The sequence below is a fragment of the Lithobates pipiens genome, unplaced genomic scaffold (assembly GCF_037356315.1).
Source record: "Lithobates pipiens isolate NorthernLeopardFrog02 unplaced genomic scaffold, aLitPip1_a1.2 Scaffold_30, whole genome shotgun sequence".
In the NCBI taxonomy this organism is placed as follows: domain Eukaryota; kingdom Metazoa; phylum Chordata; class Amphibia; order Anura; family Ranidae; genus Lithobates; species Lithobates pipiens.
The window spans coordinates 66,291,967-66,319,065 of record NW_027507791.1 but is presented as its reverse complement, the minus strand read 5'-3'; the positions used below and the strand labels follow the sequence as shown (position 1 = coordinate 66,319,065).

Genomic DNA, 27,099 nt, shown 5'->3' with positions numbered 1-27,099 from the left:
TACCATGGAAAAGGTCCGATCGGACCGTGTTGTCAGATAATCTGACCGTGTGTGGGCTCCTTCGGACTTTTTCCGTCGGAATGTCCGACCAACAAAGTTTGAGAGCTGGATATAAAATTTTCCTACAACATGATCCAATCGGACTTCGTCCGATCATTTGTAGAGAATTCCGATTGGACAAAGTGCCACACGTGCTCAGATCAAATTACGAGACCAAAGCTATTGGCTACTAGCCGCAACATAGTCCCATTGCAATGACTGAACTTCATCACGTTCCGAACGATCGGATTTTCCGACAACTTTGTCCGACCGTGTGTATGCAACACCACTTTCGGACCAAATCCGTTGGAAAAAATCCGGCACATTTTGTTGTCGGAATGTCCGACCGTGTGTACAAGGGCTTAGATGTTTAATAGGAACCCTTTTTTCCTTTTCTGCTTGTGAAGCTTTCAGATTTATAACATTCACACAGCTGATTACCACCATGTGCCACATGGGGCAGTGTTCTGCCAATGCAGATGTTGCATGCATCCCCATTTAGACAGTCCATTGGTGTCTACTGGAACACAAGGCTGCATGGACACAGCCGCTGTGTCCAAATATGACATGTGGTTTCCCAAACCCAACCCTGCATGTCATATTGGGACACGGTGGTTGTGTCCGAACAGCCGTGTGTCCCAATAGACACCAATGGGATGTCTGCATGGGGATGCACGCAGCACCTGTGCATCACCATGCCAAAGAAAAGATGGCCCTGCATGGTGCACGCATGTCATGGCAACAAGGCCTAAAAGTTTGCATTGTTACAGATAAAGAGATATCTGCCTGTATGGCAAACTTTAGGCTACAGTCACACCTGGGTGTTTCTGGAACGAGCGACAAAACCACAGAAAAACGCGCATTTTGCTGCACGTTTCAGAAATGTGCTATAAATACACTGTAAATACGTGTTGCTCTTGAGTTCTCAGTAATTGTTAATGACACCCTAAGCTCCGGTAGCAAATGCACGTTGTGTGGCACACGCACCATGAAAAATTGCCCCACGCTCCCCTCCAAAAAAAGTTTTTTGGAGCTTTGTTGGGGAATTTGTCACGCATAGGTCAGCCCATTTAAGTGAATGGGCTAGCCTATGCGAGACGAATGTAAACACTCCAAAATGTGCATAGAACGCAAGTTCCTGCTCAGATTTGAAAGGGGTCTAAGTGTTGTACTGATTTGTGGAAACTGGGGCAAACTTTTTACCTTTTTATAACCGTAAATCATATTGTTCCATTTTCCAAGTGTAGTTGGTTTATTATAAACACCAGTTTCAGATTTACTCCAGTTTCCATACATTAGGCCCCAGCATTGGTGAAGCAATCCTTTTTTTTAGGCATATGGAAACTTTCTCTTCCCAGACATGATTTTATTAGACCGTTTCAGTTCCCCATTCCAATTTTCAAGAGAAATATGCACTCTGCCACTTCCTCCTCCGCTCCTACTGAGTTCCACATAAGTAGGTAGCAGCCTGCAACATATATTATCTGTGTTCTTAATTTTCCCCGTTGTATACTGTACACTGTACTGCTCTGGCCGCAGGTGATTGGCCCAGTACAGTGACAGCTTACTGGTTGGCTCACTCAGGTGGGTTCCGATTAATATCTGAACACGCCAGAGCTCATCCCTAAGGCCAGGTTCACACTGCTCCAACATGGATGTCAGACAACTTCTGATCCAACTTCATGTCTAACTTCCATGCGACTTCAATGAACGGGTTCCGACTTTGATCCGATCATATCAGGCCCTTTGAGTCTGGTATGAATCTTGAGAGGGAAACCACACGCCAAAATGTAAAAAAATATGGCGTGGGGTCCCCCCAAGACCATACCAAACTCTTCGGTCTGGTATGGATTTCAAGGCGAACCCCACCCCAAAATGACAAAGTGTGGGGTTCTCCACCCAAAATCCATACCAGACCTTTACTTGAGCACGCAGACTAGCAGATGAGAAAAGGGGTGTACGAGGGAGTGTCCCAGGCCACAACATGGTGGGGTGGGTGCTTTGGAGCAGGGGGGTTCTGCGCCCCCACCCCAAAGCACCTTGTCGATGGGGACATGGGCCTCTTCCCGACAACCCTGGGTGGTGGTTTTGGGGTTCTGCGGGCAGGGGGCTTATCGGAATCTGGAAGCCCCTTTTAACAAGGGGACCCCCAGATCCTGCCCTCCCCCAATGTGAATGATGTGAATGAGTATGGCCTACCCATTCACCCCAAAAAAGTGTCAAAAATAAACAGTACACAGGTTTTGACCAAGTCCTCTATTACAAATGAAGAATGTCTTCCATCGTACCTCCAGCGGGTCTTCTCCCTCCACTGATGTCCTCTTCCTCTGGTTCTTCTGCTGGTTCTCCCTCCGCTGACACTATCTCCCACTGTTATTTCGGCTCCCGCTGTCTGACATTTCTTATATAGCCATGGGGCGTGGCCATCAGTGATGTCATATGGAGACTCCACCCTCTTGTGATATCACCACCCAGGGCAAAGCACCCACCCCCTTGCTCCCCCCTCCCCCTTTTCTGACCTGTCAAGCTTTGTGCTTGGATAAGGTTATGGTGTTTTTTTTGTGTGCTGTTCCCCTTCAAAAGAGCACAAGTTGCATGCCACAAGTCGGATCAGTTTAGATGATCATCTGACTTAAATTTAAATCAATGGGCTGAAATTGTGCCCAAGTTGGACCAAAGTAGTACAGGAATTAATGAATAGTGTATACACTTTAAAGGAACTTACATTCCAATACCCCTAACACAGTCAGAGAAGCACTCACATACACCCTCTTGTTGACGAACCAGTTAATGTATGTTTGTGGATTGTAGGAAACCTAAATAAAAAGGAAATTCATACTAACTATATGCAAATAGTCATCAGAGAGTGTTGACCCCAGGTTCCCAGTGCTGCAAAGGAACCTATTAGTTGCGTTGCTGCTTGCAATAAATGTATCCAAAGAATAATAGAGTGTAAAAGCATTTCCAACAGCCAAGCTGATATAATGGAGGTGAAAATTGACACTTTGGCAGTTGAAGACCCATTCCTTTTAACGTGTCTTAATGCTGCAAATCCTGCCTGACAGGTTTTCTCTGGTATGACCTTCACTCTGAAGACCTGGCTAGGAGTACATCTCCATACTTTGAAGTGATTCATAAACACAGGCAGAGAAATGCAGATCAAACAGAGCTTAAAGTGGAGGTCCACCCATAGCTGCAAAAATAAAAAGCCAGCAGCTGCACATACTGCGGCTGCTGTCTTTTAATAATCAGACATAATCAGACACTTACCTGTCCTGGAGTCCAGCGATGTTGGCACCGCAGCTGATGTTTCCATGCCACCTCCATTGCAAGTAAGGGATCCTGGCAGTGAAGCCTTAAGGCTTCACGCTGGGAACCTTACTGCGCATGCATGAGGCTCCACTCCTCTCTCCTACTGACCCGGCGGCCGTGAAAGAAGGAGGGAGCCCAGGCGGTGAGGTCAATACCCGCAGCTGAGGCTTCCGGAAGTGGGAACAGGATACCTGTGAAAGACTGGTATCTTGAACCCCCTTGAAAGGTGCCAAATGTGGGAAGGAGTACAACGAGTGTAAGTTCCACTTTTGGGTGGAACTCTGCTATAAGGAAAATGCACGCTTTGCCTATTCTGGTCAAAATAGGTTTCCTTTAATCGCCTATCTACATTCGAATATAAAACGAGCCAAGGCTAACGCTGCGCTAAAACAAAGAAATGGAAGTTCAGCAGACTCCACAGATAATGATAAAATAAAAAATGCAGCGCTATAACAGTAGCATAAAATGGTAACAAATATCAAACAATGATATGACTAATGAAAGTCCAATATAACAAGTCCGTATATTGAAGAATGGGTATAATAACCAACATCTGTGCTCCGTTCCCGGACATTTGCTTCGTTTCAGGAAGCTGTAGGACATTCTTGGTATCTCTGGTTTGGAGAAGCATGTGGCTCAACCCATGTAACATTTCTGGGCTGTTAAGGAAAGAAATAGAAGGAATATTTAAATTCCATGTAAAAATGGTAATGGGAAGATTTATTTTTTGTGAAACCGGTTTAGGGCAAATATAAAATATTACAAACCTGAGTAATTAGAAAAAAGCATATGGTAAAATATCAGTAAGTAGAGGTTGTCCCCTGTTAAAATCCCACTGAGCCTTCTGATAGGCCAGTGAGACTGTTCATCACGTTACCAGACCAATAATAAGGTTTCGGAGGCCGGGTTAAATAGGAACTGCAGTCTGCTCACATAATTTGCCAATTCTGAAGCTTCCCTCCAACCAGTTTGCATATTATTTTGTAAATACTGTGATTCTGTACTTGCCAAATATGCTGCAGAAATCTCCCTCCACTGAGTCTGGCTGCAATCATTTTAACTGTGGGCAGCTGAAGCTGCTGCCTGTTCACTTCCTGGATTTACACAGACACACAGAGACACTCCTCTAGCTTTGCAGCTCTCATTGGCCCTCTTATGACTTATCTCCCCTCCCTTCCTGGCAAACTCTTGCGAGAGAGAGAGCTGTGCATGAGGTCATAAGCCTTAGTTTTTTGTACAGACAAACAGGAAGTGGGCTGTATAAGGTATTTACTGGCAGAAAATAAATGTTTTACTATCCAAAGTTAAAACAACAAAGGCAGAGCATTTAATAGATGGAAAGATGGAAAAAACTACTGAAGTTCCACTTTAAGTTCAAATTCAACAGGCACAGTCAAGATTTACAATCGGTGTCAGCTGATCATTTTCACACTCTGCTTTCAGTGAAGGTAACCTCAGTGTCTTTATTTCTCCATCATTGCTTAGTTTCAGACGATAGCACCTACAAAAGGTATATTCTCATTATGTTTGTTAAACTATTGACTAATTCAGATGGAAATGTAACTAAGTGTAAAGTTCTACAATCTCCCTCTGATCCTCAGGTCATGCTTACCAAGTCTCGGGATGGGGATAACCTGTATGCAGTAAAGGTGTTAAAGAAGGATGTGATTCTTCAGGACGATGATGTTGAATGCACCATGACGGAGAAACGCATCTTATCTCTGGCGTGTAACCATCCGTTCCTAACACAGCTTTTCTGCTGCTTCCAGACTCCGGTGAGTCCCCGCATTGCAACAGCTGAACCCGGATTCAAGGAGCACTTTACATAGAGCATACTCTATGTGGGCTCACTTGAAAGCCAATTCCACCTTTCTGACCACATTTAGGGTGTAACATGAAACATTGTGAGAGCCCACCGCCTCCCACCCTCAAGCCACCCCCCTACTTACTACATCTTTGGGTTCTTCTTCCAGCAGGTAAATTGGGAGACAAGAAGTCCCTTCTGCTACAGCAGCTGAGGGACTTGTAGTTCTCAATGGAAAAGTTGGAGAACTTCTGGTCCCAGGTGCAGGAAACAAATAAATAAACACTTTTTTTCGACCTGGTAGGGATCCATCCAAATACCCGTTGCATCTCTCTGATCTCCCAAGACATAAATACAAATGTTGGCCACCTGGACAATGCAGCTAGCGCTTGCACCCCGGCAATATGGAAGCAACCGCCAGCCTGGCCCCTACACAAATGCTGAAATTACAGCCTGATAGGGCTGTACACAAGCTGTGGCCACGGCATTGGGCTGCAGAGTTTGACAGATGAAAAAGTTGGCAACTGAGATCAATGAGGCCACACTGCAAATGTGAGCCAAACACGTAGACCGCAGTGGCGGTGTGCTCCCACAGTGTAAAATTGGTATTCGACAATTAAACAGTAAAAAAAAAAAAAAAAGTGTCAGAAAACAGGGATGTAGAACCTCCCCCATATGTGTCAGCTGCTGCTCTACTGCCCTCTGAAAAATGATCCACCTTGGATCGCTTTTCAGTGGGTGGTAAGCTCTACACCGGACTCAACACCTGACTGAAAGACACTTAACTGAATGTCTGTACTTCACTATGGACCTGCGGCTGGAGGAATGATTTTTAGGGGCATGAGCATTGCACCTATGATTCACTGATTGCAACTGCAATACTTTGAAAAACATAAAAAAAACAAAAAACTTTTCTTTGTTTTTTTAAATCAATGTTCATGCTTTTGTTGTTTTTTTTTTGCAAAAGGTGGAATATGCTTTTAAAGCCCAACAAAAAAACTCTCTTGTTTTAATACTGTAGACATTTGGGACACTTCAGAACTTTTCTCAAAATGATATTGCTGTCTGGGTCCCCACTCTGGAGAATTCTCCTGTTTGATGGATGTCATATGTAATTGTGTGGTCCTATCTTGTAGTGACCAGCAGTGGGCACTGTTGCATCAAAATCAGTTGAACTTTTCCTGCTGAATGTTCTAATCCCCTGCGCCTGTCTGCATCACATTACACATAGCTGGAAATGTATGTGTGCAGTTGCACTGCACATTCCCAGGGCATGAATCCTTTAAAGCCCTCATCTTCCACTTACTGATCAATTTGAAGAACTATTCCACCATTCTGAGATATGTATTTTTGGGAAAGTGTATCAAGTAGAATGTTTTATAAATGGTATATTTTACCCATAGGTGTGCACAGCCTATTGCATTATTAGGGTGTGCACCTCAACGCTCAAATGCATGTGTATATATACTGACGGTTTTCTGTAGATCAGTGGATGGTGTCAGTAGGGCAGTGGATAGCGTCAGTAGTTTTTATCTGTAGTATTATATTTTTTTCATTATTTTTGTACATTTTTTTTTATATATATATATACAGATTTTTCGGTCAATGGGGCTTTGCTAAAATAGCAATCTGTGCTGCACAGGGTTACTAGGGTGGGCCCAGGCACACCTGGCACGCCTATGCTGTTACCTTTTTTTATCATATTAATTTTGACATCCTTTTAAAGACTCTTTTAGGCCAATCTGAATTTTTGCTGTGGGAGCCTGCCTAAAACTGAAAGCCGCGTTTATCCCACAGATGACCTCAGTCTGGTTAATAATTGTTAGATACAACCGCTCTACAGAATCCAGGAACAGCAGATTCCATAAGTCGATGTCAGTCTACTCACACAAAATGAGATTTATCAGCTTCATACTGCCGCTAACTGCACAGCACACACATGTTGTAATATTATGTTTTTTGCACTTGCTAATATGTAACAAAGGAATATTCCCAAATATCAGCCCAATGATCCTGCTTGTGGTCAGTAAATCTAACTTTGTCGATAGGTTTTTGTTTTTTTGTGTTCACATATACACATTGATCTATTGTGGCTACAGTCCCAACCTAATTATATAAAAACAGAGTGACCTACCTAATATCTGCACAGCACAATTATTGTACCTTCCTATGTCCATGCAAGTCTATGCGCAATGCTGTTAATAACCTTTTATTTAAAGTGGTTGTGACACTGAGCAAAACATTCTGGAGTGCACTAATTCTGTGTGGTTTTCTGGCAAGAGTCATTCAGCAAGGATGTCAAATGTACCTGTACATAATGGCTAGCCTTGATGTATTTTAGCTTAATATATATTATTCATAATAAATTGTCTAATAAATGAAATTTGCAATAAAACAACAAAGGCAAAATAATATATTAAAGGGGGAAAAGTATGTGTGTGTGTATATATATATATATATAATATATTGTGTGTGTGTGTGTATATATATATATGCATATATTCTCTCTCTCTCTCTCTCTCTCTCTCTCTCTCTCTCTCTCTCATATTTATATATATATACACCCAACAGTGGCAGCTGGTAGCCACCTACAAAGGTGAGGACAGCTGGGACATCAAAGCCTTGCATTTACCCCATCTTGAAAGTGGACAGGTAGCGTGTCCGGTGACTTTCTTTCTCCTCCTGTGGTGTGGATCGTGGCGCTTTCTGCCTCCAACCTCCTAGGCGTCCAATAGGATCTCTTGACCTTTCAGCTAATCAGGTAATGGGTATCAGACCAACGCTTCCTGATTGGCAGAGAGGCATTCAGTGTTAGAAAAGTGAATATTCATTTGTTTTTCTAACACACCTGGGTGGGCTCTGAGCGCATTTTCATTTCCACCTCATTTTCAAGCCTATTAGAGCCTATGGCTCCAATCAGGTGCTTAAAAAAACACCCCCGCCGCTCTAATTTATGCGCCCGGCGTCCTGAAAAGGGCTGGACGCATGAATAGGGGATGTCTGCGGCAGCCTTGGATAGATTCATGATATGCATGAATCTATCCATTAACCATATAGGGGTGGCATGGAAAGAGGCGGCTGCGCCCGTGCACCCTTAATGGACGGACCGCTCCAGATCGACAAAGAGTTGGGAGGGCACTTAAAAATCATGCATTGAGGTTTGTTTTTTTTTTATTTTTTTTTACAAATCGCAGATTTTTTTTTTTTTTTTGAAAATCGCCTAGCTCTATATATAAATAGAACCACAGTGAATAGCGCACACATACAAAACTGCAAAAGGAGTAACTTATAAACCTTACTAGGCTGCTTAAAAGCACCTGATCTTAACCACTTCTGCCCCGGAAGAATTTACCCACTTCCTGACCAGGCCATTTTTTGCGATACGGCACTACAGCCCTATGTGGTTCTATTTAATATATATATATATATATATATATACACACACACACACACACACACACACACACACACACACACACACAAAGTTTAAAACGACATTCTTTCATTCAACAAAGATTAAAAATAATCGCCTGAAAATCGATACATGGTATGGCCTGAATAAGTCTCGGTTCACTCCTATGCCGTTTGCTTTTAATCTATTTCTGCTGTGTGTTTTTGCACAAGCGATTTTGTTGTGATATGTGCTTTGCATTTCTTTATGCTTTTTTTTGGGGTGGCAATTTGTTGTTGGTCAGATTTAAAAAACGCAAATTGCGGCAAAAACACACTACGTGCTTTTTATGCAGCTTTTCGATTGCAGTCCGTTGAACCAAAAAATTTTAAAAAGGCAGTTTCGCATTGAAAAAAGACCTTGACCCTTTCCAAATATTATTTAGCCGCCACAAAAAGCATAGATGTAAACATGTTAAATGAACTGTAATGTGTTTCTGCAAAAAGCACCAAAAATGCGTAGGTGTAAACGAGGCCTAAGACGTTTAGTAGCAGCAGCATGCTTTTTTTTGTATCACCTGTCATAATGGGGTTAAAAAAACAAAAATTAGCCCTTTATAGTACAAAAAAATAAGATAATCACTAATATAAGGGGTTAATTTATACTGTGAAACATAGTTGGACATGAAGCTATATGAAGGGTGGAGGGGGGATATAAATCTTTTATAATAAAGTAGTACTAAAAGCTGAGACTTTTTTTTTTCATGGATATGATCATTTTAAATATAATGCACAATACTGATAAAAGTTTACTTTAAATGTAATGCCTTATATTACTTCCAGTCTTTCAGCCTCCACCGCAGGGCACTTACTGACATGTATGGACGGTGTACTGAGCTGTATGTGTGCTGCACTGTATTTCCTGATATAGTTACATAGTTAGATTGAAAAAAAGACACAAGTCCATGTAGTTCAACCATAAAAAAACGAATAAAAATAAATAAATAAAATAATATAAACAATATCATACAATTCCATATACCCAATTTTATACCCACAGTTGATCCAGAGGATATGTAAACAAATAATGCATTCTGAATGCAGGCCAACTAATCGACTGACCAACTAATCGATTATGAAAATAGTCCACAACTATTTTCATATTCGATTCGTTTTCAATCATTGATTCATTGTTTCAGCCCTAATTGAGTTGTCCCACCCTTTGCAGCTATAACAGCTTCAACTCTGCTGGGAAGGTACACAAAACCAGGTCCATAAACACACAGATAAGCGAGTTTGGGGTGAGGTAACTTGACTAGCCTGCACAGAGTCCTGCCCTCAACCCAGCACGAGTACCTGACCTCACAAATGTGATTCTGGAAGAATGGTCAAATATTCCCATAGACATACTCCTAAACCTTGTGGACAGCCTTCCCAGAAGAGTTGAAGCTGTTATAAGGGCAAAGGGTGGACCAACTCAATATTGAACCCAACAGACTAAGACTGGGATGCCATTAAAATTCATGTAAAGGAAGGTGTCCCAATACTTTTGATAATATAGTGTATATATAATGCCCTTTAAAATACTAATTTAAAAATAAAATAAAGCCCAACTGTGTATCTTTCTAAGCTCACTAGGTGGCGCTGCCTGTCAAATTGACTTGGCTGACAGTGTTGCGACACTTATATTTTGCTATTTACATATATATATTATACAGGTTTTTTTATAGCGCCAACAGTTTGTGCAGCGCTTTACAGCATGAGGGCAGGCATTAGTTACAGTACAATTTGGTACAAGAGGAATCAGAGGGCCCTGCTCGTTAGAGTATATATATATATATATATATATATATATATATATATATATATATATATATATATATATATATATATATATATATATACACATATACATTCAGGAGGTGGCAGGATGCCTGACAGTGACTCCTTAGCTGCACTTGTTTACATCTGTGCTTTATTGGCAACCTAGTCGTGCCCAAAATGTGGCCAACATGCTAAAATGTGCAGTAAAAAACACACCAAGCATTACACCCAAAAAAGGTCTAGGGGCTTCTTTGGCGCATTTGTTGAATGTTGGGTAGCCCAATCAAATGAACGGGCTGTCCTATGCTTGTTCCCTGAAAAACATGCAGCCCAAGGGCAAACTCATATCTTTTGATCCTGACAGAAATCTAGTGCTGCCCTGTGTACTCTACAATGTTGTCACCAGTAGTCCTTCCTTAATGTTGTCGCACTGAGGCATGAAGCGTGTTATTGGCGGGATCACCAGGTGACAATTAAGGGGGGAAAAAAACTGAAAGCTGCACTTTAATAACTGTAACATTAGCTTTATTAGATGCAATATCATTTTTTTCCTTGGCTTGTAAAGGTGGAGCTCCCATTTAAGGTGATCTCAGTGCTGATGTCAACATTTGAGACAAAACACATTTTCCCTGAGGGTCTGATCTGGTGTTTAGTTAAATGTCAGGATCAGTCTATGTTCTGTACAGGTCCCTGCTCTCTGCTACTTATTGCATGAAATGTATGTGGAGTAATTGTAGACTGCAAGCTCTGCGGCCATTCCACAGTGACAAGTGTCGTGTTTCTGCAGCATAGATCAGCAGTGTCCCCCAGGCTGCCGCTGACAGCTTGGGCATGTGACTTCAGCCTAATGTGTAGATATGTCAGGACATGTGGGAAGGGGTCCTTCAGGTCATGTGCTGGGAATGCCACGAAAGTCAACCTTGTACCCCCATAGTGCCCAGAGTTTTCAGCAAGGTGACCATCAGTGTGTAATTCCCATTGATCTGCTGCAGAGGAGATCTAAGGTCATGCAAAACACACTTATGATATATATTTATAGTTTGTGACACCGATATCATCTGTCCTGTACACAGGGGATTAGGTTGCCTGCTATAACATAAGAACATATATTGCTATTTCTCTTCTTGGCCAATGTTGTGTCCTTAGGAAGGCCAGGCATGAGTCTTTTTTCCTTCACATTCAAGGTGGGAGGGGGATCCTCTCCACTGAGCTATTGTATTCTCCTTTCAGGGCCTTCAGGGAGCCTTCCCCACTGGCAGAATACAATGATCAGAGTTCCCGGCTATAGCCAATAGCAAAGATAGTTCCAGGAAAAACACGACATGCTTGTTGTACACAAGTCGATCGTTCAACTTGTGTACAACAGGTAAAAACTCCTACATGGATCATAATCCATCTGGTCCCTGCTTTTGTTGTTCCATGTAGATAGTCATCAACCAGGTGAGGATGAATATAATGTCTCTTCATTTCATCTAAGGAGTACACATGTTCCAAACAAAGCCAACACTAATACGTTTCAGTCTACCAAGACCTTATTGTTGATAGACTGAAACGCGTTAGTGTTGGCTCTATTTGGAACATGTGTACTCCTTAGATGAAATGAAGAGACATTTTATTCATCCTCACCTGGTTAGCGACTTTATCTACATGGAAGGACTCTTGTGCTGTGGGATGGAGATCACAAGTCAGGCACGGTGAGTGGAAACAAGGAGCTCTTGCCACCTCTGATTGCATGATTGGGTTGCCATTATCCTGCATGTGTGTTTACATATATTAGGTGGGTTTTTAGTTATGTCTGTGGTAACATTGGGGGAAGATTGTTCCTCACTTCCGCTTTCTGTGACACCCATACATGAAATCACCAGGACAGGAAGGCATGGTCAGCAATGAAAACATTGTCGGAAGTTCTAGCCCTTTCCCACAAGACTGAACTTTCTACTTGTTTTTGTTTTTTTTCTTTTGTGTCCCATTGAACAGATTTCCCCACAGGTCCTGTCCTAACAGGAAGTGAGAGAAAAACCCCCAATAAATAATCTGAGACTATCACCCTTCCACCACTTTGCACCAGGAGTCTCCAGTGGTGTATTCTCAGACTAAAGATTTGGATCCATTGGTCTCTGCTTCTTCCCCCACCCCATCCCAAACATCCCTGTCGCAGTCTCCAGTGGATTCTGATGGGGACCCTGATGTAGGGGGGACTCAGATGGGGACCCTGATACATGGGAAAATCTGATGGGGACCCTGATGTAGGGGGGACTTGGATGGGGACCCTGATGTAGGGGGGACTCAGATGGGGACCCTGATGTATGGGAAAATCTGATGGGGATCTTGATGTAGGGGGGACTTGGATGGGGACCCTGATGTAGGGGGGACTCAGATGGGGACCCTGATGTATGGGAAAATCTGATGGGGATCTTGATGTAGGGGGAAATCTGATGGGGACCCTGATGTATGGGAAAATCTGATAGGGACCCTGATGTAGGGGGGACTTGGATGGGGGACCCTGATGTATAGGAAAATCTGATGGGGACCCTTATGTAGGGGGAAACTCGGATGGGGACCCTGATATATGTTAAAATCTGATCGGGACCCCGATGTAGGGGGGAAAGTCTGATGGGGACCCTGATGTATGGGAAACCCTGATGGGGGGGGCCCTGATGTTAGGAGGGCTTCTTATGCGAAGTCCTTTCTTGGAGCATGTTTATTAATTTAAATTTTATTCACTCAGTTATGAAACTTTTTCAGCCTGCACATATTTGAAATATATATGATGTCCTTGTACCTAAACATTTTTAGTCCCTTGCTCTATACCCCCTAGAGTTGAGTCTTTATAAATTAGTTATTTTGCAGTATATTTGTCTACCTTACGGCTTCTGTACTGCACTATTTTTCCCAATCTCATGAGAAGACATAGGCGTGTGCAAAGGGTGTGTCTGTTGTGCCTGGACACACCCTAATTACCTAGTGCACATTAGCATTATCGTTCTGTGTAGCAGCGGGGAGATGAGAAAGATCTCCCTCTTACCAGATCTACCATAAGGGAAGTGTATATGCACTTCTCTTTCACTGTGCCGGCAGGGAGATTAATGTGGCAGGGCCATATATACCTATACACACGCATGTGTGTTTGAGCTTTGGGGTGCACATCCCAATACAATAGGCTGCACACGCCTATGCAAAAAGACATTCCGACACTGTGCTGAGAACACTTAGGCCCCTTTCACACTGGGGTGGTGCGGGCCCCGGCGGTAAAACAACGCTATTTTTAGCGCCGCTTTATTGTCGATTTAGCAACAGTTTTACCCCCCGGCTAGCGGCCGAGAAAGGGTTAAAACTACCGCAAAGCTCTGCTGCAGCGTCGCTTTGCCGGCAGTATAGCCGCGCTGCCCCTTTCATTTCAATGGGAAGGAGCGGTATACACACCACCCCTTCACCGCTCCAAAGATGCTGCTAGCAGGGCTTTTTTTTACCGCCATGCCAGCGCACCGCTCCAGTGTGAAAAGCATGAGGGCTTTCACACTGGAGACACAGGAGCGGCTCTTTTAGGGCGCTTTGCATGCGCTATTTTTAGTGCTGTAGCACCCGCAAAGTGTCCCAGTGTGAAAGGGGTCTAAGGCAGGCCATAGATGATGCATTTTTTGTTTTTTCGTTCAACCGGCATGTTGAACAAAAAAATATTTGGTTCCCCCATCAACACACAAAATACTCGGACCTAGAGGCTCACATACTTCCCAAAGTCTTCCTCCTCCTGTGCTGAAACCTATTTACCATGATGGGCAGCCTCCCTGACCAATGGGAAGTAGCAGAAGGGGTGCTGGCTGAAGACGAAACTATAAAGCGTTTTATCATGCTTATTAGAATACCCCGGGAACTGGGGCAATATTGGCAATCGGGGAGACCTCTGATGGTATGTGGCGGTATCAGAATATTCTTATCGTCAGCATTGTATTTTTAGCATGGCAGGTGGACTTTAAGCAGTGTTGTGTTTTTGAAATGTAGAGATCCCAGAGTGTAGGAAATAGATGTTGTGTGTTCCAGAGCAATGGTTTGGAATGTGAAACAAAGTATTTTCCTCCCCTATCTTGTGATAGATAGAGACCTCTCCTGCTGTGCTACCAGTAAAGGGCAAAGCATTAACCCGTGTCAGGTCAGGTGACATTTGGTGCATGGATTTCATACTGTACATGTCTCACGTTGTTTTCTGCAAGTGCAGGGGATGGGAGAGGACAATAATAGTCCCTAATGAACTCTGTTTAAATGGCAATCCTACTTGCATGTCACCAGTAATAGCCCAAGTGCAGACAGTGCTTGTACTTGCCATCTTAAAGTGTAAAAAAAAAAAAAAAACGTTAAAACAAAAGATCATAAAATCATTAAAAAAAAGGCTTAATAGGGTGAGAAGTCAAATCTCCATCTCCATCTCCTGAACAGTATGGGTGCTGCTACTACCTGAAACGTTCAGGTATATCAGATCCCTGGTCTCCCATTGGGTGCTATGGTTCCTCCTGCTGGCTTCTACATCATTATGCTGAAGCAGCCAGCAGGAGCAACCACAGAAAATATCTGTAGCACCCTCTAGCTGGTGTGCTAGGTGTACATAGTTTAGTTGTTAGTGTAGGTAAATTGGCATGGCTAAAAGCCAGGCCTGGGTTGAATCTGGGTCAGGGTTTAGTGAATCAGGGAGGCTGGATGACTAATCTGAGAGCTCTTCTGGTGCCTCCTCATGTTTTCTGGAACCTTAGAGAAAGTTCTAGGTGTAGTGGGTGGAAGCTGCGGGGGCTGTCGCGCATATTTATGAGGATTCTCAGCAAAAAGGGGCTGGAAGGGGGCAGCTGTCCTCATAAATAGGTATGAATCAGGCCAGCAGGGTCAGTAGTGTAGAAGATGGATATGGAGTGCTGAGGAGGCTAGAGGGTGTGACCTTGACTTCGACCTCGGGTCTGGAAGGATTTCCCACAACATGGAGGAAACCCTTACTGGCGGCATGGGAGCAAGGAGAGGACAGCGGGAGCAGGTCAGCATGTCTGGGAGAGCTTCTGAGAGGTCAGCCAGGTGGGCTGGGAGGACTGTGGAGAAGTTAGCCAGGATGGCTAGTGATAGGGGCAGCAGCAGCCAGGTGGGTTGGCAGTGCCTAAAAAGGGAATGCTGAGATCAGTAGCCACAGGAGTGGTGAATAAGGATGGACACTGACCTTTGCTACACATCTAAGGGGCCTTGGGTTCCTGCCCTTTAACAGGCTTTTGCTTTAATCTGAGTGTCAGATTCACTAGTGGTGTACCAGGGGAGTTCTGCAAGTAATTGCTGGAGGAAGCAGTGGAGTGTATATAGGAAGAGCTGTCCCGGACTGTTCTGACTCACATGTGCCTGAGAAATTCGGTGTGCCTGGCCGTGCAGGGTGGGGGATCCTAGTTCATCTGTGGCCCTTAAGGGGGTGCGCTACATGTCACTCATAAAGAATGCACAAATGGTTGCACTCCTACTATGAACAATATAGATCCATGAGATCACATAATAGGAAAACTGTAATAAAGCATATGTAAACCCTAAAAATCAACCCCTTTAGTCTGGCAAATATACCATTTAAAGTATTTTTTATATCTGTAATGTAAGTGCAAAAATAATGTCTGTTGAATGTTGATATTGTTGGCAATCTTGCCAGCTTCTAGTTTTCTGCGCTCTCTGCCTGTGCTGACAGTTATCAGTTTGCATTGTATCCTGTTGTCTCCTTAAAATGAAGAACAACTCCAGATTTTGTTAAAGAGGGAGTCCACCTGAAAAAAAATTATTAAAAGCCAGCAGCTATAAATACTGCAGCTGCTGACTTTTAATAAATGGACACTCACCTGTCCCGGGGTCTAGCGATGTCGGCAGCCGAGACCGATAGCTCGGCTCTCGGCTGCTGCCACGGCCATTCTCGGTGAGGGAATCAGGAAGTGAACCATTGTGGCTTCACTTCCTGGTTCCCTACTGTGCATGTACGAGTCGCGCAGCGCAATGGAAATGGTCCGCGTTGTTTTTGGGACCCGTGTGTGTCCCAGCAGACAGCACGGTGGGACAGGCAGAGGCATAGACTCCCGTGGGAGTCTATGCCCGGAAGTGGGTGCAAATATCTGTTTTAGACAAGTATCTGTACCCCCCTCCCCCCTGAAAGGTGCTAACTGTGGCACCGGAGAGGGGGAGGGTTCAGATGAGCAGAAGTTCCACTTTAGGGTGGAACTCCGCTTTAAGGAGATGGAGAGAGAGGGGTGTTTTCTGTAGTCCTAAGACATCTTGTTCTAGGGTGACAACCCGGCTCCTCTATAAATACAATGCCGTGAAGTTGTCTCCTAGTGACACTGAGTAAAAATAAAGGGAAAACAAGCCTGAAAAAATAAAATGAATAATAATAAAGCAATGAATCCCATTATTCTATTTCTGGTCGTTTCTTTAAAGTGTTACTAAACCCACAGCAGTAAAATCAGTCTGTATATGCAGAATAGCATACTTGTTATACTCACTGTGGAACTTATGGGCTTAATCCTCTGCATTATATAAAAAGGCTGTTTTATCCTGTATGCCTAGATCCTTCCCTCCATGCACTGTCTATCTGGGGAAGGCCAGCCAACACAGGCAGAGTAGCCGACCTGCACATGCTCAGTTGTGTCTTTTATGCTAGAGAATATTTCCTTGTTGAGCTGAACTAGCCAGGTCACCTGATATTGACATCACACATGCTGCAGTGGAAATCTCCTCCTACCTGAACTCTCAGCACTCGAGAAACTGTGCAGTTTATCACTGACCGTGTTGTACGGATCAGCCAAAAAGGTATATAGTGACAATATTGTAATGTAAAAAGACGATGTATAAGCTGTGGGCACTGTGGGGGGGGGGGGGGGGGGGGGCAGATGAACTATTTTCATATTCCTGGGTTTAGTAACACTTTAAGTACTGGTTCACACTAGTGCGATGCGAAACCCTGCGAATCAACTGCGGTTTCCCGCATCGCACACAACACGTACGGCAGTTGACACTGCAATATGTGAACTGCTGGGCAGTGTCATTATATGTTAATGACACCCCCGTTTCAGTTTGAATATCGTACTGCGAACTGACAGTTTGGACATGAATCGGATCGCATATGTGTGAACACACATATGATTCAATTCTGGTCCGAACAGAATAAAAGGGTCTGTATGGCTGACATCGCACCGCACAGACATTGCATGTAATGTGAACAGCACATTGGGGTCCCAAAGAAATTCCTTTAATTTGCAGAGATTTCATCTCACTTCCTGTTTCGGCTATGGTACAGGAAATGAAGGTAAACCTTCCCAATGGGACAGAGAGGACAAAAATAAACCTTACAGGGGTTATAACCCTCCCTTACTCTTTCCAAAATGGAATAAAGAAAAGTTTTAACTATAAATAGACTTTAACCACATCATATCCCGCGTATATTAAAATGACGTCTAGGTGGGCGTCATAGGGGGCGCGTGCCCGCCGCAACGCTAAGGAGCCGATGCCCCACGGCCCCGATGTCCGTCGGGCAACCCGCGATCGCTCGTGACAGAGCAGGACCATGGATCTGTGTGTGTAAACATACAGATCCGTGTCCTGTCAGGGGAGAGGAGACCGATTGTGTGTTCCTAGTATATAGGAACACCGATCATTCTTCTCCCCCAGTCAGTCCCATCCCCCTACAGTTAGAACACGCAGGGGGAACACATTTAACCCCCTGATCGCCCCCTAGTTTTAACCCCTTCCCTGCCAATGACATTTATACAGTAATCAGTGGCTATTTATAGCTCTGATCGTTGTATAAATGTTATGGTTTCAATGTTTTTTTTATTTTTTTACCAAAAATATGTAGAAGAATACATTTCAGCCTAAACTGAGAAAAAAAAAATTTTTGTTTTTTTTTTATATATAAACTTGGGATATTTGTTATAGCAAAAAGAAAAAAATATTGTGTAAAATTGTCACTCTCTTTCTGTTTATAGCACAAAAAATAAAGAGGTGATCAAATACCACCTAATGAAAGCTCTATTTGTGAGGGAAAAAAAGGACATCAATTTTGTTTGGGTACAACGTCGCACGACTGCACAATTGTCAGTTAAAGCGACACAGTGCCGTATCGCAAAAAATGACCTGGCCAGGAAGGGGGTAAATTCTTCTGTGGCTGAAGTGGTTAAACATGTGATCCGAAGCTGTTGTTTGTATACATTCCAGGACAGTTACTATGTTGCCATCTAGCAGACTGGCCAGTAAAAATGACTCACTGTGCTATAATGTATAGTCTGTCTTCTAACATGACGTTTTATGTTCTATGTATTAATTTGCTGCAGCTACTTTGTCTATTTTCTTTTATAACAAGCTTTACAGGCAAATAAAAAAACGGATATTTTATTTGAAACTCTGGAAATTCCGCCCCAACCCAAAGCATGGGCGAAATCAAGGAAAATTAAAGTCCAATTGGACTTTTAGCTTAAATCCCAAACATACATTCTAGGTGGATCAAAACAAAAGGTGTGCAAATCTTAGTATTTTTTTTTTTTTTTTTTGTCCAGACAAAGCTGGGTAGAAAAGCCTACCCCCTGCCAGCAAGCTGCAGAGAAACACCCCTGGTCTTTGTATGGAAGCAGTGGTCTCTCTACAGAGGTCCAACACGCCCCCCTTTCTGATTCAGACCTATAACTGAAACTAGAAGAGTTCAAACTCTCTGCTGATTGGATAGCTCTAGCTCTGACTTTGAATTAGTATGCCTGATGCAGAACAGTTCACGGTAATCACAGCTTCTTCATTGCATTTGTAAACTTGAATTGTCCTTTATTTTTATTTTTTTATTTTTTTCCAGGACCGTTTATTTTTCGTGATGGAATTTGTTAATGGAGGTGACTTGATGTTTCACATTCAGAAGTCACGGCGGTTTGATGAACCCCGAGCCTGCTTCTACAGTGCGGAAATCACCTCTGCCCTCATGTTTCTTCATGAGAAAGGAGTCATTTACAGGTAAGACGTCAAACAATGGCAAAATCACTGCAGTCGCAGGACATGCAGCCAATTCATTGCCCGCTAGTGCCATGGGGTGCGTCTATAGTCCTGAGGTCAAAAACCTTATTAGTATATGTTAATATTTTAAAGAGTACTTTATCCATGTATAATATGTAATTATATATGCAATGGGGGCAGCCATAGTTCTTCATTACCTATGTGGGCTCTGCTTTATGCTTCACAGGGTGGCACAGTGGTTGTGCTTTACTGCTTATTACAAAGCAAGTCTGAGTCAGCTGATTGGCTGATATCGTATCTCATCAGTTGGAGACTTAAAAGCCATAGACATGGACCAAATATCAGATGGCATTGGCTGGCTCAAAACCAGTTGACATTCGGCCCGTGCGTATGGCAACCAGTCCAGCCAGCTTCCGTCGAAGGGGCATGACCAAAAAAGGTGTGCCAATTGGCATCTGTTGGCTGTTCTGGTGTGGAGGTCTGTCCCACTATCGGAACACAATAGGTCAGCGAGGGAGATTGCTGTACTAACATCACATAAGAATGCTTTTTTAATGCAGAACAAACACACTATGGGGCTGATTTACTAATGCTGGAGAGTGCAGAATCTGGTGCAGCTGTGCATGGTAGCCAATCGGCTTCTAACTTCAGCTTGTTCAATTAAACTTTGACAGTAAAACCTAGAAGCTGATTGGCTACCATGCACGGCTACACCAGATTTTGCACTAGTAAATCAACCCGAGTGTCTCTTCTGCATTAGAGTATCCTTACCTGTCTGTTTGCTTTGTACACTGGGCTACACATGCGTAGGCCTGTTTACTCTTTCAGCATCTGCAGAGATAAATTCATTCCTGTGCATGCGTCTGAGTGACATCATTTAGGCCCATCCAATCAAAATGGCTAAAGATTGAAACTTGAAAAAAGACTGGCCGAAGACCTCAGTGACCGGCATGGAGCACCTCGGCACGTCATTACTAGAGTTGAAGAGAGCATAGTGGGTCTTAAAGTGGTTGTAAACCCTTACATATACCCAGTGAAGTGACTAACCTCAGGTGATACAGAGATGAAACAAATTTTCCTACATAAGTTGTACCAGTTTATCTGTACTATTCTCTTCTCTACATCCGTTCAATGTGCAGAATTCATAAAGCTTGTCAGGGTTCAGAAAGCAGGGGGAGATCTCTGAGAGCTAATTGGAGGGAAGGGACCCCCCCCCCCCATACACACACATACGCACATACGCACACACACACATACGCACACACACACATACGCACACATACACATACGCACACATACGCACACACACACATACACACACACACACATACACACACACACACATACGCACACACACACACACACATACGCACACGCACATACGCACACACACATACGCACACGCACATACGCACACACACATACGCACACGCACATACGCATATGCACATGCACATATGCACATGCACATATGCACACGCACATATGCACATGCACATATGCACACGCACATATGCACACGCACATACGCACACGCACATATGCACATGCACATATGCACATGCACATATGCACATGCACATATGCACATGCACATATGCACATGCACATATGCACATGCACATATGCACATGCACATATGCACATGCACATATGCACATGCACATACGCACACACACATATGCACACACACACACACACACACACACACACACACAAACAGAACTGAGGCTGTCAATCTGCTGGCGCTCCCTCCCCTGTCACCTTTTTTCTATTGGTGTCAGGGAAACTTGTTAGAAGTGATTCATGCTGATAGCAGAGGAACAAAGCAGCAGACAGAAATTACACTTAGTGCTCTTAATTGAGACAAGCACACACTATAGAGGGATATGCTTTGCTCATATTTCATATCTACGGTTTACAACTACTTTAATGCTGGGAGGTGGGATGGACTTCAGTCATGTGGACACTCCATTTGACTGTCATTTTGGTCATGGCGGGATGAGCTCCCAATTGCGCTCTCAGCACAGAAACTTCAGTGTATTAGAACTGATTGTTTTACTTCTGATCTTATTCAAGGATAGACGTGTGATCTTGCACGCATCATTGTTATCCTGTTGTATCCAGTGACACATGTATCTTGCTAAATCCACTTAACCTACTAATAAAGATTGGTGCTGAGACAAGTGACAACTTGAGTCGGGATATTCACATACCGGGACTGATAATGCAGAGTTTATGCAATGTACAGGACCTGTCTTGTAGGCAGAAAATAAGAAAAGCCTGGCGTTCCCGAAAACATAAATATAAAGGTGGTTAAAAGGTGTACCAATTGAGGGTGGGAAGGGGGCCCAACCATGACTCCTAGGTATTATATAGAATAAATAAGCTTTACGTTTGCATTTAAATAATATGTACTAACTCTGTGGGGCTTGAAAATAAGCTCTATAGCTGAAGAAAATAGAATCTAAGTACAAGTGATCACAAACAATCGATGCATCTTTGATTAAAATAGCAAATGATGCAACATATGCAGTATCAATTGAAAATCCAATGTTTCACATATCATTTAAATAATCAATTAATCTGGAAACGTCTGTGGCTTTCAGATTATAATAATTTGATCATTTTAGACCCTTTTAGATGATTGAATGATCATATTTGATGCATGTTTGGCCACCTTAAAGTGGTTTTAATTTTTTTTTTCTTTTTTTTTTTTTTTTTAATCATAAACAGGATATACTGACCCGCTCTGTGGTTTTGCACAGAGCAGCCTCTATCTTCTTTGAGTCCCTCATTGGCAGACCTGGCTCTTTCTGCTAAGTGCCCCCAACAGCAAGCCTCTTTCTATGGAGGTACTTGAGCAGGCTTGCTTCCGAGCCACTCTTCTGGGAATGGACATTGAAGTACAGAGCACGGTTAGCCCCCCCCCCCCCCACCCCACTCTCCTGATTGGCTTACTGGCTGGGATTGACAGCAGCAGGAGCCAATGTTCCTGCCGTGCGAGCCAATGAGGAAAGAGAGACCTAGGAGAGCCACTGTTCTTTTGCAGATTGCTGGATCAAGATTAGTCTCAGGTAAGTAGAATGCATCAAGATAAAAAACCTTCTGCCTTTAGAACCACTTTAAGAGAATGCAAGCATAAGCAATATAGGAAGACACAGAGCAATAAAAACCTGACTGCTGTTCTAACCCTCCTGATTCTGCTATCACAAGGTGCTTAGTTGCTTTGTTTGTCCCCATCTAAGAGAGATTTTGGCAATTATTGTCCTTGTGAAACCCTATGAGGATGTGACTTTGAAAATACCAATTAACCACTTGCCGACCGCCGCACGACGATATACGTCGGCAGAATGGCACGGGCAGGCATATGGGCGTATATATAAGTCCCTGCCTGCCCGCGGGTGGGGGGCCCGATCGGGCCCCCCCCCGGTGCCTGCGGCGGTCGGCATTCCTTCAAAAGCGATCCGGGATGAGGGGGCGGCCATTCATTCATGGCCACCCCCTCGCGATCGCTCTCGACGAATGGAAATCCTCCGTGACATCACTTCCTCTCCTGTAATGTAAACACAGGAGAGGAAGTGATGTATTCTCTCCTCCGTGTCGGTATTTTTCGTTCCGGCACCGAGGAGAGAGGTTCGGTGAGTTGCACCAACACACCACACATACAGTAGAACATGCCAGGCACACTCACACCCCCCCTTTACCCCCCGATCACCCCCCAATTACCCCTGCCCCCCCAGTCACAGTGACACCAATTGCTTTTTTTTTTTTTTTTTTTTGCATTGGTGTCATTTGTGACTGTAATAACTGTTAGGGCAGTTAGGGTTAGCCCCCTTTAGTTCTAATGTACCCCCCTAACCCCCCCAATAAAGGTTTAACCCCGTGATCACCCCCCGTCGCCAGTGTCACTAAGGCTGGGTTCACATTGCAGCGGTTTGAGAACGGATGTGATTCGCACTGCAGTGCAAATCACATCCGATCTCTGTGCGATTCGAGTTCAGCCATACAGATAGTATGGCTGAATTCGTGTCGCACCCGCCGCAAACTCGCACGGGACCCCTTTTTTGGTCCGCAGCAGAATCGGATCGCATGGGTGTTCACACCATGCGATCCGAGTTTGCAGATCGCACTGCGATATGCGAACTGATCTGGGGGTGTCATTATTTCACTGACACTCCCAGCAGTTCGCATAGGGCAGTGTGAACTGCCGCTGGGAGGCATGCGATGCGGGAACCCGCCGCGGATTCGTGGCGTTCCCGCATCGCTCCAGTGTGAACCCAGCCTAATAAGCGATCATTTTTCTGATCGCTGTATTAGTGTCACAGGTGACGCTAGTTAGGCAGGTAGGTATTTAGGTTCGCCGCAACTTTTTATAGCGCCAGGGACCCCCATATACTACCGCATAAAGCCCCCTGATTGCCCCCTAGTTAACCCTTTCACCAGTGATCACCATATAACTGTTACAGGTGACGCTGGTTGGTTAGTTATTTTTTTATAGTTTCAGGGCACCCGCCATTTATTACCTAATAAAGGTTTAACCCCCTGATCACCCGGCGGGTGTCATTTGTGACTGTGATAACTGTTAGGGCAGTTAGGGTTAGCCTCCTTTAGTTCTAAGGTACCCCCCTAACCCCCCCAATAAAGGTTTAACCCCGTGATCACCCCCCGTCGCCAGTGTCACTAAGGCTGGGTTCACATTGCAGCGGTTTATGAGAACGGATGTGATTCGCACCGCACTGCAGTGCAAATCACATCCGATCTCTGTGCGATTCGAGTTCAGCCATACAGATAGTATGGCTGAATTCGTGTCGCACCCGCCGCACCCGCCGCAAACTCGCACGGGACCCTTTTTTTGGTCCGCAGCAGAATCGGATCGCATGGGTGTTCACACCATGCGATCCGAGTTTGCAGATCGCACTGCGATATGCGAACTGATCTGGGGGTGTCATTAACATTTCACTGACACTCCCAGCAGTTCGCATAGGGCAGTGTGAACTGCCGCCGGGAGGCATGTGATGCGGGAACCCGCCGCGCATTCGTGGCGTTCCCACATCGCTCCAGTGTGAACCCAGCCTAATAAGCGATCGTTTTTCTGATCACTGTATTAGTGTCACAGGTGACGCTAGTTAGGCAGGTAGGTATTTAGGTTCGCCGCAGCTTTTTATAGCGCCAGGGACCCCCATATACTACCGCATAAAGCCCCCTGATTGCCCCCTAGTTAACCCTTTCACCAGTGATCACCATATAACTGTTACAGGTGACGCTGGTTGGTTAGTTATTTTTTTTATAGTTTCAGGGCACCCGCCATTTATTACCTAGTCTCACTAGTGTACCCCTAAATTTAGGGGTGTCTACTTTCCAAAATGGGGTCATTTGGGGGGGGTTTGTGCCATCTTGGCATTTTATGGCCTTCAAAACTGTAACGCCCTTAGAAAGCCTGAAGGCGGTGCTTGGTTTTCGGGGCCCCGTACGCGGCTAGGCTCCCAAAAAGTCCCACATATGTGGTATCCCCGTACTCAGGAGAAGCAGCAGAATTTATTTTGGGGTGTCATTTCACATATGCCCATGGCATGCGTGAGCAATATATCATTTAGTGACAACTTTGTGAAAAAAAAAAAAAAAAAGTTTGTAATTTTCCCGCAACTTGTGGCAAAATATAAAATATTCCATGGACTCAACATGCCTCTCAGCAAATAACTTGGGGTGTCTACTTTCTAAAATGGGGTCATTTGTGGGGGTTTTGTGCCATCTTGGCATTTTATGGCCTTCAAAACTGTAATAGGTAGTGAGGAGTGAAGTCAAATATTTACGCCCTTAGAAAACCTGAAGGCGGTTCTTGGTTTTCGGGGCCCCGTACGTGGCTAGGCTCCCAAAAAGTCCCACATATGTGGTATCCCCGTACTCAGGAGAAGCAGCAGAATTTATTTTGGGGTGTCATTTAACATATGCCCATAGCATGTGTGAGCAATATATCATTTAGTGACAACTTTGTGTAAAAAAAAAAAAAAAATTATTTTTTTGTCATTATTCAATCGCTTGAGGCAAAAAAATAAAATATTCGATGGGCTCAACATGCCACTTATCAATTTCCTTAGGGGGTCTACTTTCCAAAATGGGGTCATTTGGGGGGTTTTGTACTGCCCTGCCATTTTAGCACCTCAAGAACTGAGATAGGCAGTCGTAAACTAAAAGCTGCGTAAATTCCAGAAAACGTACCTTAGTTTGTAGATGTGACAACTTTTGCGCAAACCAATAAATATACAGTTATTGACTTTTTTTTTACCAAAGACATGTGGCTGAATACATTTTGGCCTAAATGTATGACTAAAATTGAATTTATTGGATTTTTCTAATAACAAAAAGTAGAAAATATCATTTTTTTTCAAAATTTGCGGTCTTTTTCCATTTATATCGCAAAAAATAAAAATCGCAGAGGCAATCAAATACCATCAAAAGAAAGCTCTATTTGTGGGAAGAAAAGGACGCAAATTTTGTTTGGGTACAACATTGCATGACCGCGCAATTACCAGTTAAAGCAGCGCAGTGCCAAATTGTAAAAAGACCTCTGGTCATTTACCAGCAAAATGGTCCGGTCTGAAGGTGGTTAAAAACGTTTTAATTTCTAACAATACTGGTGACACCACAATAGGGATAAAAGTTTTCTGCGGAAGGGATTTTAATAAGACACCTGGCCTCTCATTAAAATTAGAAGAAAAGAGGTTTAAACTTTATCTAAGTAGAGGGTTCTTTACTGTAAGAGTGGTTGAGATGTGGAACTCTCTTCCACAGATGGTGGTCTCAGCGGGGGGCGGGCGGCAACGATAGTTTAAAAACCTATTAGATAAGCACCTGAACGACCACAACATACAGGGTTATACAAGGTAATACTGACATATAAACACACACATAGGTTGGACTTGATGGACTTGTGTCTCTTCTCAACCTCATCTACTATATAACTATGTAAGTAACCCTTCTACATTTTGTGCAAAACTTAAAGGGTTGTAAAGGTTCGCGTTTTTTCACCTTAATGAATCCTGTGCATTAAAGTGAAAAAACATCTGACAATACCGGTTCCCACAGCCCCCCCATTTTACTTACCTGAGCCTGTTCACCTGCTACGCTCGCCCCCGATGTCACTGCTCAGCCTGGCCATTGATTGGCTAGAGTGGATGGATTAAAAGTAACGCAGCCATTGGCTTGCGCTGTTGTCAATCACATCCAATGACGTGGTGCGCGTGGGGGGCGGAGTCAAGTGATACAGTGAGCTGCTATAGTTCTTGCGGGGAGGAGCTGAGACAGCCGTAGAGGGACCCCAGAAGAGCAGGTTCGGGGCCACTCTGTGCAAAACGAGCTGCACAGTGGAGGTAAGTATAACATGTTTGTTATTTAAAATAAAATAAAAAATAAAACAATTGTCTTTACAACCCCTTGAAGAGCAGTTTTGCCAGAGTTGGTCTTTAAAGGCTAATTCCACTTTTAAGGGCCGGTTTGCGCCACAATTTCAGTGTTCCAGTTGCATTTCTACATGCACGTTTTTGATGCATTCCGATGCATTTTTCTCCTCTTCTCCTTTTTTTTTTCTTCATCTCAATTAAGGACATGTGCGTTCTGGTGTGTTTTTAATGTGTTTTACACATGTTACACTTTTGACTGCAATGGAACATGCTGCACTGGTATGAACTTGGGCCATTGGAATGTTAAACACAGTGCATGCATTTTTGATGCAGAATAAAAAT

General features: G+C 43.7%; 1 protein-coding gene across 1 annotated transcript in view; it reads left to right on the top strand.

Annotated features, from left to right (window-relative positions):
* PRKCH (protein kinase C eta) overlaps positions 1 to 27,099 on the top strand; it is a 297,109-nt gene that overhangs the window by 176,889 nt on the left and 93,121 nt on the right. The window contains exons 9-10 of the mRNA XM_077464376.1: positions 4,953 to 5,126; positions 19,203 to 19,357. Coding sequence (XP_077320502.1) covers positions 4,953 to 5,126; positions 19,203 to 19,357 — 329 coding nt within the window. The remainder of the gene's footprint in view (positions 1 to 4,952; positions 5,127 to 19,202; positions 19,358 to 27,099) is intronic.